We start from the raw sequence: 15,460 nt of genomic DNA on the forward strand, positions 1-15,460 counted from the left end.
GTGCTCAAAGCGGGTCAAGTAGGACCATTGCATAAACCACAGACCCTATTTCAGGCATTTAACCAAAAACAAAATGCAAAATGCAAACTCGTTTCTGGACTGATCTAATCAACAGCTTTATGTGAAAAAAAAAAAACCTAAATTAAATGAAACCATTATTGTAAAGATTCAGATCAATTCATGTATATCAAAATCCAGAGACATAGGAACGACTAAAATCAAACTGGCTTGTGCATAATAATTGCACTGTACCCACACTGTAAAAAAATATTGTTGGTTTAACTTTAAAAAGTAAGTAACCTGGTTGCCTTAAAATTTTAAGTTGATTGAACTGGAAAAAGTGAGTTAATACAATGAAGGAGATTGATTTAATCATCAGAAACTCAAAATAATAAGTTATCTGAACTAAATCAATTATTTAAGTTGATTTGACAAAAGAAAAAATGTTGCGATAACAAGATGTTCTTAAAAGAAGAGACTTGTAAAATGCCGGCAGATAATGTTTAATGAAATGTCCGCTTGAGGTAAATTTGTTGCCATTTAAACATGCCTCCCAACTGTCCAGTTTGATTGGCTGTGTGCTAATGAAGCAGATGCACGGGACTCGGGCCAAAAGCATTTAGGCCTTTTCGCACTCTGTCATTACAAGGACAACGCAGGGGGTGGTGTCACATTTTGGACCACTGAGATCTAATCTGACTTTCACTGTAATCCTGCTGTCAGCAAGGGACAAAGACAGACACATCAAGACACATGTTAAGCATGTCTCTTTCTCTCAGTTGAAAAGTGCATGACGATTCAGATCTGCAAAACTCTTCACCACAATAGCAATATGTCCTGAAATGGAGGAAGTGGCTTGTTTTGCTGATATGCTGAAAATTGTCGCTGTGGACACCATGTTCCACATGTGATGTCTGTCACTGCTCATGTGGGCCAATGAGGTCAATGTCTTAACAGAAAAACACATAGGATGGAATAAACACACACAAATCAAAACTCTGATGGGCTCTGCACCAAAACATGGAGCTGCCCTGCTGTATAATACCTACATAGGCAGCTGTCTTTGACCAAAAGGGTGGCTTCCTAATAAAGATGTCTGTGGGCATCTCAGTGGGTTTTCTAACAGAATGCAGTGACCGGAGCATGTGTGTACACACAACACCACATGCAGAGACACGGTCAGCAACGTGCGAAAGCATTTCCCCCACCCACTCTTGCGTCTCCATGGTAACAGGCTGGCTGCCTGACCCATCATGTATTGCACTTCGCTTTTTGTCAAATCTCTCTAATGATGGCACATTTCTGCTGATGCATTAACAGCTGCTCCTATTTTCCTCTGCTTCTTTCATCAGGTTTCCCCCTCACGCCCAAGCATTCTCGCACGCTCTCCTAAATACACATCTTCGCTTCCCTGGGGTGTAAGTGTACACAGGAGATCAGTGCTGAGATGATGACGAGAGCAGGACGTGAGCTACATGAATTTGAAACAGTGAAACAGCTTTCTCCTGCTTTTCTGAAATAAGAGCACACAGCACAGGTGTTCGAAATCGCGTACTATCGTAGTTCTTCTGCGATATGCAGTATGCAAAGAGTCTGTCTGACCAAAAAAGCTGTCTTAATGAATGTTAATCAGGTGCTGACATTTAATATGCCCTTTTGCATAGGTCTTGTTTTTGGGCTCTTTTAGAATAGGATTTTAAGCTTGAATGCCCAAAAAAGAAATAATTTTTCACATATTTTACATTGTTGCAGCACCTCTCTTCCCAGTCTGTTAGTAACGCTCTGGGGTGCGTTTCCAGAAAGCATCGATAGCAAACTATGGTCGCCAATTCCGTCGACCACAAATATGGTTTCGGGAAACGGTTGTGACGAGCTAGTTGCTTTCAACAATGAATCGTACGAAGCAGCAAGTCATGTCGTTGTACCACAAACACACCCCTGTTTAGTTTTGTGTCTATTTGTCGAAAAGTAAGTATCAACACATTACCAACACAACCAGGCCTTTATTTAGCAAATGTCCTGGGCGGTTTAGGTGCAAATCACGAAACGAGCCGTTTGTGTGAGAAAACAAACAGTATTTATATTGGTTTTACCTTTATACAGTATATACAGACTTTGACTTTACCAAATATACAGACTTGCTAGACCTACTTTTAGCAACCCAGCAACCTTTCCACAAGGATTGATTTTATTTTTGTGACGTGTGAATACCTTGATGTGAAATGACGCAGAGTAGAAATGTGCTAATACCTGTTGAGACTACAACAATGCAAAGTATATGCTCTTAACCTTGCAGTTTTATACATATCATGTAAGACTCAGTTTCTCCATTTCTTTGCACAAAACCCTCAAGAAAGTGCCATTTAATGGCACTTTCTCACATGTGTATCCTGTACCATGTCTTCCAAAGCCCTGTATTTCTCTACCGCCACTCATAAAGAGTTTGGAGGCCTGGTTAGCACGTCCCAATCCGTCACGCTGGCTCATCTGGACAGTTAGACTCAGCTACATGATTCAGTTCACCAGGCCCAGGTTCAGCAGCGTTATTTTTACCCATAAGGCAGACATGGATGACCCTGTCCCACGATTGGAAATTGCAGTCCTACTGGAGAAGGACCCAATAAACCCTGTCCCTCCAGCCGAGAATCGTACCAACAACAAAAAAGCGGTGGATTGCAACCAGTCTTAGACCTTCAACTTTTGAACTGCACAAGCTCCCGTTCAAGATGTTAACGCAGAAATCCATTCTGACATGCGTTCACCATACAGCAATAGACCTGAAGGATGCGTACTTCCATGTCTCGATTTCGTCTTGACACCGACAGTTTCTTCGGTTCTCTTTCAAGGGTCAGGCATACCAGTACAAGGCCCTCCCTTTCGGGCCTTCCCTGTGACCTTACAAAAATCACAGAGGCTGCCTTTGCCCTGTTAACTGAAATGGTTAAATCCTCATAGACCAAGTCTTATTCCCTCATAGGATCTCTCTGTAGTCTTGCTGGGCCTACAGGGAGCTTCTTTTGAAGCCTTGGAGTTAGTAGAGTTAAGATGCTCTCTTTGAAGACGTCCTGACAGCGCTCACTTCCATCAGGAGGTTTGGAGACATACAGGCGTTTTCTGTCAGCAAAACGTGCCTTGAGTTCGGTCCGTTCGTGATCCTGAGACCTAGACAGTCAATGCGCTCAAAGTTCCCACTACCGCTTTTAGGGACCAAGTGGTGAGCTTGAAAGCGCTGCCTCAGGATGAAGCAGACCCAGCCTAGTCGTTGATGTGTCCATGTTTCACCCTGTGTGTTTACTTGGACCAAATGCAAAGCTTCAGAATCTCTGAGCAGCTCTTTGTCTGTTTTGGCAGGCAGCAGAAGGGTCTCCAAACAGAGGACGTCACACTCACAATTGAACAAGATCTTTGAGATGCATGTGAAAGACTGGGGGATTTGTTTATTCACATGATTGCACTAAAAAAATCTGAATATTTGGAATAATTCCTGGCAGCTCTAGTTCATTTTCAATGAGAAACACACAGAAAGCAGCAAATCGGTAGCTCTGGTAGCGGCAAAGAGGCGGTGTGCAAGCAGTAGTGATGGCGAAGTTAAGCTTGCTGAAACAGTGAAGCTTTCAACACAATTGTATCGTAAAAAGGTTCATTACTCGAAGCTTTTCAAATCAGAGCTTGACGAGGACCTTTGCTGGTGAAAGTGAGGGAAAGCGATGTGTCGCAATCGACCAACGGATTAATCTTAGAAGCAAAATTTAATGAATGCATAGAATGAATGAATGAACCAATATATTAAATACATGACAACAATCTGTTCCATTACATACTAGTAACTCAAAACAATAAGATAACATTTTGTTTTCTGGATGTGGACATTTTTCCTGTTTGCTTAACACTGACATTTTTTTTGACACCCTGTTCGGAGCTTTGGTGTAGGCTAACATCACTAGCAAGCAGTGCTCGTACACCTGAAATCCCATCACTTGCTCTTCGTATCGTTATAAATATTATTAATATATGTTGTATATAAATGTTATGCATGCAAAAAGGTGAGCAACATGACTTCTCCCCCATTTTCTCTCTCACACACACACATACATAAGCCATCCTTTCAGAAAAGCATATTCAAATCATTTTTCATCGCCAGCAAAGTCTCCATCTTTTATATTAATGTCTGGATAACAGATTGCATGTAGACTGAGACTGAAGAGTTGGGTGGGGTGGAGTGAGGACGGGGCAAGCTAGATAGAAATTTTCATTTAGATTAGGAATAATGGGGTGATGATATTGCGGATGTGTAGAGAATTCTCTCTTTCTTGCCACCCTGACTATGCTACAGCCCTATAGGCGCATTGGCGGTTACATGGTTCGCCCCTATGCATGCGCCAGCCCTGATTACAAGGCACTATTTTATCTTAGAAAGACAAAATACTTAAAAGTTGTAGGGTTTTAGGTATGGAAGTTGAGTCAAATGTGATGCAAAAGAAGGATATGAGCAAGTCAAGTTGACTTAATTAAACCAGGAATTAAGCAGCAAGCTCACCGAGAATGAAACCGCACATCCAAAACAGGAAGGGAGAGTAGACTGTGGTCCATTTTCCAGAACATTATGACACAGGAGTTTAGCTGGTGATGGTGAAGCAGTGGTATAGAGAGTGTAATGGGTAAATGTCAATTTGTGCGGTGTGAATAAGAAAGCTGATGGAGGAGAGCCCTCAAGGTCAGGACTGAAAAGTGCTTTTGTAATGTTCAGCACAGAATACGATTTTTCTTATTATGACACGAATGTTTTACTTTATAAAATGTCCTACTGACTTCATTTTAAGTACAACAGTTGAACTTTATTTAATCATCATTGTCGCAAATATTCAAACAACTCTTTTGTATTCTTTAATATACTCTCGCTCTGCAAATGAATGTTTAAAAAAACCTACCAAAAACAACCAGATAGTCCTTGAAATTCAGAAGCAGGTGTTGTCCAAAAGACATATGACTCCCCCACAGACCTTCAGACATGGACATTAATTCCAAAGCTCATCAGCCAGGAGCCCTGCAGGACAAGAGCTGGGCTTTATGAAGTAGTGGCACAACATTGTTGTGGCATCAATAAGTTATCGCCTCGTCCTCTAGTAGGAGTGGACACTGTCCGCGAGAGAGTATTTTAACAATGCCGGACCCTAATCTCGCTGATGCCTAATAGGAAGGAAGAACATAGGGGAGGGGGGCCACCTGTGTCCCTATTTTTAGCCTCCATCTCTCTCTCTCTTGCTGTTTTTCTCATGTATACGCACTCTTCCTTCTCATGCCTCAGCACAGCATAAGTTTCCAGCTGAGCTGTTCCTTCCCTCGTGTTTGTACACTTTAAAAGCACGCAGGCACACAGACCAACACTGCCTTTCACGTCTGTGACCAGGTGGCGACAGATTTGCAGAGTTGGTGATGTGCCAATCTTGACACTACTGCAGTAAAACCCCCTGTAAGGGAGGGGGCTTTCCGGGGTTATTACAGTTAAAGCAACATTTAATTTTGTTAACCTAAATTATAAAAAAACTTAAATAAAATTATTAAAAACTATATTGACATATATTTTTAAAACTAATCAAACTGACAAAAACACACAACAAAATGCGTAAAACTTAAAAAAGTTTTAAAATATAAAAATAAAAACTGATTCAAAATATTATTAAAAACTATAATATTATCTCAAAGATACAAAAATAACACTGATACATTATTCCAAAACAATTTTATTTTAGTATGTTTTATACGTTTATAGTATTTATGAGTGTTTTAAATTAGCCTTTATTTTTATATTTTCACTTTTGTTTAGGTTTTGGTAATTGCTTATTTGCTTTTATCAATTTGTATTACATTGGGTTTTGTTAAATCTCTATTTAGATTACATTTATTTTTATTTCAATTTTAGTTGTTTAGTCATTTTAGCACTTAAATTTTTTTTATTTCAGTTAGAACTGCCAGGGCAACATTTTTTTTTTAAATTAAAATATTCAAATATTTTCATCTAATATTTATAAATTGTGTTTTATTTGAGCTCTATGTATAAATTATTAAAAACATTTTTGGTAACACTTTACAATACGGGTGCACTAATAAGCATGATGTACAAAAGGCCCGGATACCTTTAAATGTCCTGGACGATTTCAACCAATCATAGAGTACAAGGTTGCCATAGTGACATTCGTGCTGAGGTGAATTGGTGCTGAGGTGGATTCAGTCGGAGAGAGAAGACGCATTATAATTATTAGTTAAGATACTTGACAGTTTCAGTTTAGTTAATCTGTAGTGTTCGACGATTATTCAGCTGGTTTACATATACATTGAGTCGCTGTGTGCGTACATACCAAGTAAGTTTATATTTCCAAGTTTTTCCGTTAGTATGCAGAAACTGTTAGACGATGTTCATTAGCGCGAGCGGTCCCTGATTGGCATATATCTGCCTGTATTACTTCCTCTTTAGTAATATTTCGGAGATTCTGAATGTTACTTTATGTTATGTATGAGACATTATGTTATTATTAGTTTTACGGTTACTTTAGAGATGATCATTATCATGAGGTAATCAGCGCCGTATACTGAGCATATGGAATGTCTAGTTAAACGCATTTATGTGCTATTAGCACCTCCTTGTGGTGATGTTTAGAATTATTATTCTGTCTGATAGCACTTCCTTAATGGGTTTGTTAGACTGAATGCTGTTAATAATGTTTATTATTAATGATGTATATGTATGTTAATGTTTATTTCTTTGTTTAATTTGTTATAGAACCACACCTACATACCCCATATGTAAATCAACCAGCTCTTCAGTAAATAAGTGAAGTTTGAACCCTGCCTGGTGTGTCTGTTCAACTAAGCCTCATCTTATACAGTTCTGACCGACTGCCTGCTGCGTTTCACATCCTTTAAAATTAGTCTACTATCGAACCTCTTCATTTCAATGGTCCTTCGAGCCGGATCGTGAATCACAGCAGAGAGATGACATCCCACTTTGAGCCAGACACTCCTGTTGTTCGACCTAGACGACAGATAAGGCTGCCTGCACATCTAGCAGATTATCAAGTTACTGATTCAACGAATATGAAGAGAGCGTTACCTCTGTTTCCTCCAACTGCTGAGAGTGTGTCACAATCATCTTCTCCAGAGAGCCAGTCACCGTATCCAGATGGCCTACTACTATGCGATGAATGGCCAGATTTAGCAGAAGATGTGGCACCAGAGTATAATGAGCCCCGCCAAGACCAGCATCTCTTTGATATTAAAGCTATGTGGACTGAGATGAAAAGAGATAGCAATGAGCTTCGCAGTCACATTCTACCTGAGATACTTTCTACGCTGCGAGGGCTCCAAGTGGAGAATGCTACGTTAAAACAAGAAATTCAGCAGATAGCCACAGAAAGAGTGACTCCTGGTCGACCAGTAACGCCAGTTCCAGCCCCTCGCACCCATGTGCCATCATCCGTCCATAGACAGAGAGGTTCTACAGAGTATGCTGGGGAGGTTCCTCTAGATCGATTTGCCCAGTACGAGCAGCTGACAAAGCAGATGGGAGACTTCACGTTTTCACCCAGGCCAGAGCACCCGTATGCTGGAAGGAGTCGCCCTGTCCCCTCTCAGAGGTCCTACGCCCACTCAGTACAGCCTGTGACAGCTGTTCAGCATGACAATGAGCCACTTAGTCCTAGAAGCAGCTATCGTCAAAGTGGTAGAGACTTCCAACAGACTCCATGCCCAGAGCTGACGTCTAGATCAGAAATGCAGCCAGTTTATGAGCAGGTTTACCAAGGCCCTAAGCCTACCATCCCCCGTCTGACAGCAGCAGATCCCAGACAGTTTTCGAGATTACGGATGGCGCTAGAGAATCTTCTGCCAATGAATGCGAGTGAACGCTTTAAGTATCAGATCCTGACTGATCATTTAGAGCTGGAAGAGGCCCTACTAGTAGCAGATTCCTACTGTAATTCAGTGAGACCTTATACAGACACTATGCAAGCTCTCGTGAAGATGTATGGTCAGCCCCACAAGCTTGTGCTGCGGAATATAGCTGAAGTACTAGAAGGTCCCAATCTCAAGCCAGGTGATGTTAAAGCATTCAAGTTCTTCGCCCTCCGTGTACGCTCATTAGTGAGTATGTTGGAGCAGTTGGGGTCTGAGGGAGCATCTGAGTTAGAATGTGGCTCACACGTGTCCAGACTCCAGGGCAAGCTTCCCCACGAGCTACAGATCAGTTTTAAGAGATATGTCCACCCATCTAGGATCACAGTCCCCACCCTCATCGACTTTGCAGACTGGTTAGAGTATGAGCTCCAGGTCCAAGACGACACTGCCAAGACAACTACTTATGCTCCACCCTTAGCTATTAAGAATCGAGAAGGCCGTTACAACCCCAAGTCTCCTGGTCGATCGACAAGTTTCCTGCTGGGTACCGAGAAGCCTGCTGTAGACAGTGAACCCAGAGTGTCCGGTCCAGAGTCCCGGTCCAGCTCTGCACGGTATCAAGAGAAGGTACGTGCTTACTGCCCTTACTGTGATAACGCCAGTCATTTCCTTAATGGATGTCACAACTTCAAAGAGTTAACCAGAGACCAGAAAGAGACCTGGATTCGTAAGAATAATCGTTGTTGGAGATGTGGCCGCAATCATCATGCTTCCAGGTGCACACTGAAAGCCTTGTGCAAGACCTGCAACAGGAAACACCTCCTTATATTGCATGATGTGAATGATAAAGTTGCGACTGACAGTACAACGCTCCCACCCCCAGAGAACTCCTGTCTTGTGAGTACCACAAACGACATCCTGTACGTTGACCGTTCTGTCAGTAGTCGTAGAGTAATGTTAAAGGTGAGCAAGGTGATCATCACGAATGGAGATGCATCGTTAGAGACATATGCAGTGCTTGATGACGGGTCTGAAAGGACTATCCTCCTTCAAGCAGCCGCGCTGCAGCTGAATCTCAAAGGACAATCAGAAGATCTGATACTCAGAACAGTGAGACAAGATCAGCAGGTGATTCATGGGGCGGCCGTTTCTTTCACAGTATCATCTGTGTCTCATCCTCACAAGAAATATCTCATCCAACATGCCTTTACAGCTGAGAAACTAGGTCTTGCTGAACACACCTACTCGGTGGCTTCCTTAAAGAAGAGGTATCGACACCTAACAGGCCTTCCACTGCAGCAGATGGATAAAGTGCAGCCGATGTTGTTGATAGGGTCAGACTGCCCACACCTCATTACGCCTGTTGAACCAGTCCGGTTAGGCCCACCAGGTGGACCTGCTGCAGTTAAGACCCGCCTAGGATGGACTCTTCAAGGTCCTACCCACGAGATTCGTCGTGAGATTAACACACACCAGTGCTTCTTTACCTCTATCCTCCCTAACGCAGATCTGTTTGCTCACGTAGAGAAATTATGGCAGATGGATGTGATTCCGTACCGCAGCAACAAGGTGGTGACGAGATCTAAGCTGGACCAAGAAGCTATTAGGCTCTTGCAGGAGAAGACTGTGAGAGTGGAGGTGGAAGGGACTATGAGGTATGCTACGCCGCTGCTGAGGAGTCAGAGTATGCCACAGCTAACCATGGCCAAAGAAGCTGTTCTTCCTCAGCTAAGGAGTGTCGAGAGGAGACTGCTAAAGAATCCAGATCAGGCTTCGGCCTACCAGGCGGAGATCACGAGGCTGAAGGAGGCAGGTTACATAGCCAAGCTGCAACCAAGGGAAGTGATGAGCTCTGCAGAGTCATGGTACATACCTCACCATATGGTGCAGCATAACAACAAGAATCGGGTTGTCTATAACTGCTCCTTCCAATATGAAGGTCACAGTCTTAACGAGTTCCTCCTTCCAGGACCCACGCTTGGCTCATCCCTTTTAGCAGTTCTGCTCCGCTTCCGAGAGCATCAGGTGGCCATAAGCAGTGATATTCGAGGTATGTTTCACCAGGTGAGGCTGCTCCCTGATGACATGCCCCTCCTCAGATTCCTGTGGCGTGACCTGAAGCCAGAACAACCCCCTGATGTGTACCAGTGGCAAGTTCTCCCCTTTGGTACCACATGCAGTCCCTGTTGTGCCACCTATGCCTTGCAGAGGCATGTCATGGACCACAGCCAGTCTGGGGACCCAGTCAGAGAGGTAATCGAAAGATCATTCTATGTCGATAATTGTCTACATAGTCTTCACTCTCCCAGAGAGGCCAGAGACCTAGTTGACCAATTATGTTCTCTCTTAACCACCGGAGGGTTTGAGCTTCGACAATGGGCCAGTAATTGCCCGTCAGTGGTTACTCACCTCTCTTCTGAGTCAAGATCAAATACCTGTGACCTCTGGCTTAGTCATGGCCAACAAGACACCCATGAGTCTACGCTCGGACTACACTGGCATTGTCAGTCTGACACCCTACGTTACAAACACAGAGGTAGCCGCTGCTCTACTGTGACGATGCGCAGTATCTACCACGTGCTGGCCAGCCAATATGACCCTCTCGGTTATATGATCCCTTACACCACCCGGGCGAAGGTATTGGTCCAGCGATTATGGGATAAGAAGCGCGAGTGGGATGATCCGCAGTTACCTGAAGAACTCATTACTTCATGGTTAGAGTGGGAGAAAGAGTTGAGTGGGATAGAGAAGATATCCTTACCTCGGTGCTATGTCAGCTCGCAGATGGATCACCAGTCCTGTAGATACGACATCCACGTTTTCTGTGATGCATCTGAGCAGGCGTATGGTTCCGTGGCCTATCTGCGGACAGAGGACAAAGAAGGTCAAGTGGAAGTCATCTTTGTCGCCGCCAGATCCCGCGTTGCGCCCCGGAAGCAGCAATCTATACCCCGCTTAGAGCTGTGTGCCGCTCTCACTGGAGCACAACTCTCCCAACTCCTGAATACAGAGCTTACAATTCCCATTCACTCCACTACGCTCTGGTCAGACTCCACCACCGTGCTCACATGGCTTACTTCCAGCTCATGTCGCTACAAGGTGTTCGTAGGAACACGGGTGGCGGAGATCCAAGAGATAACAGCTTCAGCCAACTGGCGCTATGTCAGATCTGCAGACAATCCAGCGGATGACATCACTCGAGGCAAGCCTCTACGTGACCTTGCTACAGGGAGCCGTTGGAGCCAGGGACCAGCCTTCCTCAAGCTGCCACCGGCTAGTTGGCCCGGGCAGCCCCCTCTGTCGTTCGAAGAGTCAAGCAGTGAGTTGAGACCGTCAGCTTTCTCTGGGTTAGTGACCACAACTGCACACTCACTTCAGTCACCTCACTATAACACACTGTCAGAGTGTCTGAATGCCTATGGACAGAAGCTTCACGGGGCGGCCTACTCTTCCAGTGCTGATCTCCAAAGAGACGTTCAACATGCAGTCCTTCGCCAAGCTCAGTCAGAGTCCTTTCCTGATGAGTTGAAACTTCTGAAGTCCGATAAACCAGTGTCAGCCTCTAGCAGATTGATTTCACTCTCCCCTGAGCTTGACGTTGCTACTGGATTGATTCGTGTAGGAGGCCGTCTCCGACATTGTGAGGTACTAGAAGCAGATGTTGCTCATCCAGTGGTCCTTGACCCTCGACATCCTACTACAGAGTTGATTATCAAGGATTATGATGAGAGATTGTGTCACCCCGGAACAGAGAGACTGTTCACAGAGATCCGAAGGTCATACTGGATTCTGAGAGGTCGAGAAGCTGTCCGCCGATACCAGCGTCAGTGTACGCAGTGTAGGAAATGGAAAGGTCGTCCAGAAATTCCCCTCATGGCCGACCTACCCCTGACCAGACAGAGATATTTTCGTCCAGCTTTCTACTCGACTGGCATGGACTGTTTCGGCCCTTTCATTATTAAGATCGGCCGTCGGAACGAGAAGAGGTGGGGCATAATCTTCAAGTGTATGACCACCAGGGCCGTTTATCTTGATCTTCTCACCAGTATCGACTCTGACTCGTTCTTGATGTCCCTACGACGGTTCATCGCCCGGCGAGGGAAACCATACGAGTTATTGAGCGACCAAGGCACCAACTTTAAGGGAGGTGAACGGGAATTAGATGACTCTTTCGCCACCCTCCAAGAGGCACTACAGAGTCACCTCGCCAGCCAGCAGATAAAGTTTGTTTACAACCCGCCAGGTGCCCCACACTTCGGCGGTTGCTGGGAGAGAGAGATCCGCTCGATCAAAACAGCCCTCAGAGTGACCATCGGGACTCAGACTGTCACTGAGGAAGTCTTGAGAACAGTTCTGATCGAGGTTGAAGGTATTCTCAACTCAAAGCCTCTTGGGTACACCTCCTCGGATGTGGCCGACCCCGATCCAATAACCCCATACTGCTTCGTAATCGGCCGTCGAGACGCATCCTTACCTCAGGTAGTCTACCAAGAGTCCGAGATCCTGAGTCGCAGGCGCTGGCGCCACAGCCAACTGCTGGCTGACCATTTTTGGAGACATTTTCTCAAGTACTACTTACCTAGTCTCCAAGCTCGCCAGAAGTGGCAGACTGAGAGGAAGTCGTTGCAGAGTGGAGATGTGGTCATGATCGTCGACCCCCAACTTCCTCGTGCTCTCTGGCCAGTAGGCAAGATCACTCAGGTGTTTCCAGGCACCGATGGGCGGGTCCGGACAGCCAGCGTAGATGTTAAGGGTAGGACTTACACGCGGATTGCGGCTCGCCTCATCCAGCTTCCAGCTCTACCTGAGGATGACCAGGACAAAATGTAGGCCTTTTCAAAATGATCGAATTCAATTCTTGAATTCGGGGGCGGCTGTACAAAAGGCCCGGATACCTTTAAATGTCCTGGACGATTTCAACCAATCATAGAGTACAAGGTTGCCATAGTGACATTCGTGCTGAGGTGAATTGGTGCTGAGGTGGATTCAGTCGGAGAGAGAAGACGCATTATAATTATTAGTTAAGATACTTGACAGTTTCAGTTTAGTTAATCTGTAGTGTTCGACGATTATTCAGCTGGTTTACATATACATTGAGTCGCTGTGTGCGTACATACCAAGTAAGTTTATATTTCCAAGTTTTTCCGTTAGTATGCAGAAACTGTTAGACGATGTTCATTAGCGCGAGCGGTCCCTGATTGGCATATATCTGCCTGTATTACTTCCTCTTTAGTAATATTTCGGAGATTCTGAATGTTACTTTATGTTATGTATGAGACATTATGTTATTATTAGTTTTACGGTTACTTTAGAGATGATCATTATCATGAGGTAATCAGCGCCGTATACTGAGCATATGGAATGTCTAGTTAAACGCATTTATGTGCTATTAGCACCTCCTTGTGGTGATGTTTAGAATTATTATTCTGTCTGATAGCACTTCCTTAATGGGTTTGTTAGACTGAATGCTGTTAATAATGTTTATTATTAATGATGTATATGTATGTTAATGTTTATTTCTTTGTTTAATTTGTTATAGAACCACACCTACATACCCCATATGTAAATCAACCAGCTCTTCAGTAAATAAGTGAAGTTTGAACCCTGCCTGGTGTGTCTGTTCAACTAAGCCTCATCTTATACAGTTCTGACCGACTGCCTGCTGCGTTTCACATCCTTTAAAATTAGTCTACTATCGAACCTCTTCATTTCACATGAATTCATGCTTAACTAATGCACAGAATTAATGTGTAAATAATGATGATCTAAGCTATTCGTTAATGATTAGGAACTAATTAAGAGTCTGTAAGGTTAATGTATTAGTTCATACATTAATTTTTATTAATTAAATATGTAATTGTGGATTAATTCCAGTATTACTCATTTTTTTAACTAATAGTGTTAATTCATATGTTAATTACCAGAATGGGCCAAAGCCTTGTATTTCATCTTCCAGATAGTATGACAGGTACACTAATATGCATTAATACATGATTAATTACTTCATTGTTAGTGCAAATTCATGTGCAAATTACTACAATTACTAATAATGATGTGCCTCAACAAGTAAAGTCATAACATAATGATACCTTTGCAAATAATTAGCTAATGATTAATTAAAGCAGACAACTGGAAGTTGAAGTACATATCTTTGACTAATTGTGGTAATTAACACATTATTTTACACTATAAGTTAATAAAATATGTCATTAAGGAATTAATACACAATGACACATTTAATTAATAGCAATTCATGTATTACTTAATCTATTAATCATAAAGACTGTTTAGTAGTTGCTGATGCAGTAATCATTAATTAATGGTTTAGTTCTTCATTAGTTATACTGTACATTAACTCGTGATTATCTGTGCATTAGTTAAGCATGAATTAATGCATATTAGTGCACCCGTATTGTAAAGTAATGCCACATTTTTCCACAGTTTCAGTTGATAATAACAACAATGTTCTAGAAAGGGAACATTATTCAACACCCTGCTGAAAAATCCAGCATTGCTGGTCACCAGCATAAGGGATGTTTTGCGTGCTGGGAACTGCATGGGATGCTGGTAGTGGACCAGCTCAGATTTGCTAGAGAACAGCAAGATTACACTCGTACACAGCATAACCCTGCCTGGACCCACATGGAGTTCGCAAGTCTATCTTTCAGTGTTGCTTGGGGTCATTCGGACAGGCAGCACATTTTTCAACCTCTCTTTTTTAAAAACAAGACCCAGCTCCATTAGCTTCAGTGGATAAGCCCAAATCAGTAAGAATCAGGATGAACAATGAGCGCTGGAATGTTAACGGGGGTACTCGTTCAGCTCCACGACAGTATTGACCTTTACACACTGATATAGAGCAGAGTGCATCAGACTCTGAGACAACGGGACAAGTGACATTTAGGGAAGAATATTTGGTCTAGTATGGGGTGGGATGGGGGCAGTGATTCACATTTGCCCCAGTTTGGCCTTTTTGGACCTCAAGGAACATCAATAAGGAAAAGTCTGCCTCTGTTATAAAACGTAGTGATCTGTATAGATAGGCATCATACCCAAACCCATGCTCGCAATGCAAAAAGCTGCTTAACCAGGCATACAGTACAATCTAAGGGGGGAAAGGGTGCAAAAGCTGTCACTGGGGAAGTACTTTTAGAAAGGAACACCTTTCTACCTTATTAACCCCTAAAGTGTATAAGTAAAGGTGCATTTCATCATAAATGGTATATATGGTATCAGACTGATCTCATGAAATGGCGTGAGTATGACACGCCAATTAGTATATCAATTTTTGGCCAGCTATCAACACGCATAATCGCTTTTCAGCGTGTTTATGAACGTTACATTACTGTATATATAAATATATGACCTACCCCAACCCCGTCCGTAAACTTACCCGTCACTGGGGTTAATAGCATTTAATAGTCTCCCCCACCATCCTAGGAAAAAAAAGATGTAGATCTACATTTTGCTTCGTTTCACTCGGACATTTAACGGCATGAACATACACGCGGAATCACTCGTACATTTAACGACGTGGACATACACGCATACATGCGGATAGCTCAAAATG

At 43.3% G+C, this 15,460-nt stretch overlaps 2 protein-coding genes across 4 annotated transcripts in view; one reads left to right on the forward strand and one right to left on the reverse strand.

Moving 5' to 3' along the window:
• lmtka (lemur tail kinase 1 a) overlaps positions 1-15,460 on the reverse strand; it is a 59,106-nt gene that overhangs the window by 31,580 nt on the left and 12,066 nt on the right. Inside the window, exon 1 of one of the 2 annotated variants that reach the window (XM_039687186.2) lies at positions 4,929-5,119. The exons of the other annotated variant lie outside the window; for it this stretch is intronic. Coding sequence (XP_039543120.2) covers positions 4,929-5,016 — 88 coding nt within the window. The 5' untranslated portion in view covers positions 5,017-5,119. Of the gene's footprint in view, positions 1-4,928; positions 5,120-15,460 lie in introns of those variants that run through there. 2 annotated transcript variants of the gene reach the window in all.
• Positions 6,121-13,599, forward strand: LOC148981987 (uncharacterized). Of its 2 annotated transcripts, none has more exons than XR_016155076.1 (2): positions 6,121-13,010; positions 13,430-13,599. XR_016155076.1 is itself a non-coding variant. In XM_089128293.1 (2 exons), the coding sequence occupies exon 2, from the start codon at positions 6,991-6,993 to the stop codon at positions 12,718-12,720; it is 5,730 nt and encodes a 1,909-aa protein (XP_088984419.1). In that variant the 5' UTR covers positions 6,121-6,359; positions 6,779-6,990; the 3' UTR covers positions 12,721-13,599. The 2 variants fall into 2 exon arrangements, 1 of the variants encoding a protein (XP_088984419.1); XM_089128293.1 differs by having other exon boundaries at positions 6,121-6,359; positions 6,779-13,599.

This window comes from Pimephales promelas, chromosome 3 (genome assembly GCF_988280905.1).
Source record: "Pimephales promelas chromosome 3, fPimPro1.hap1.1, whole genome shotgun sequence".
NCBI lineage: Eukaryota > Metazoa > Chordata > Actinopteri > Cypriniformes > Leuciscidae > Pimephales > Pimephales promelas.

Bases quoted from the DNA above. Each gene is read 5' to 3' on its own strand.
- LOC148981987 (XM_089128293.1), top strand. From the start codon at position 6,991: ATGACATCCCACTTTGAGCCAGACACTCCTGTTGTTCGACCTAGACGA.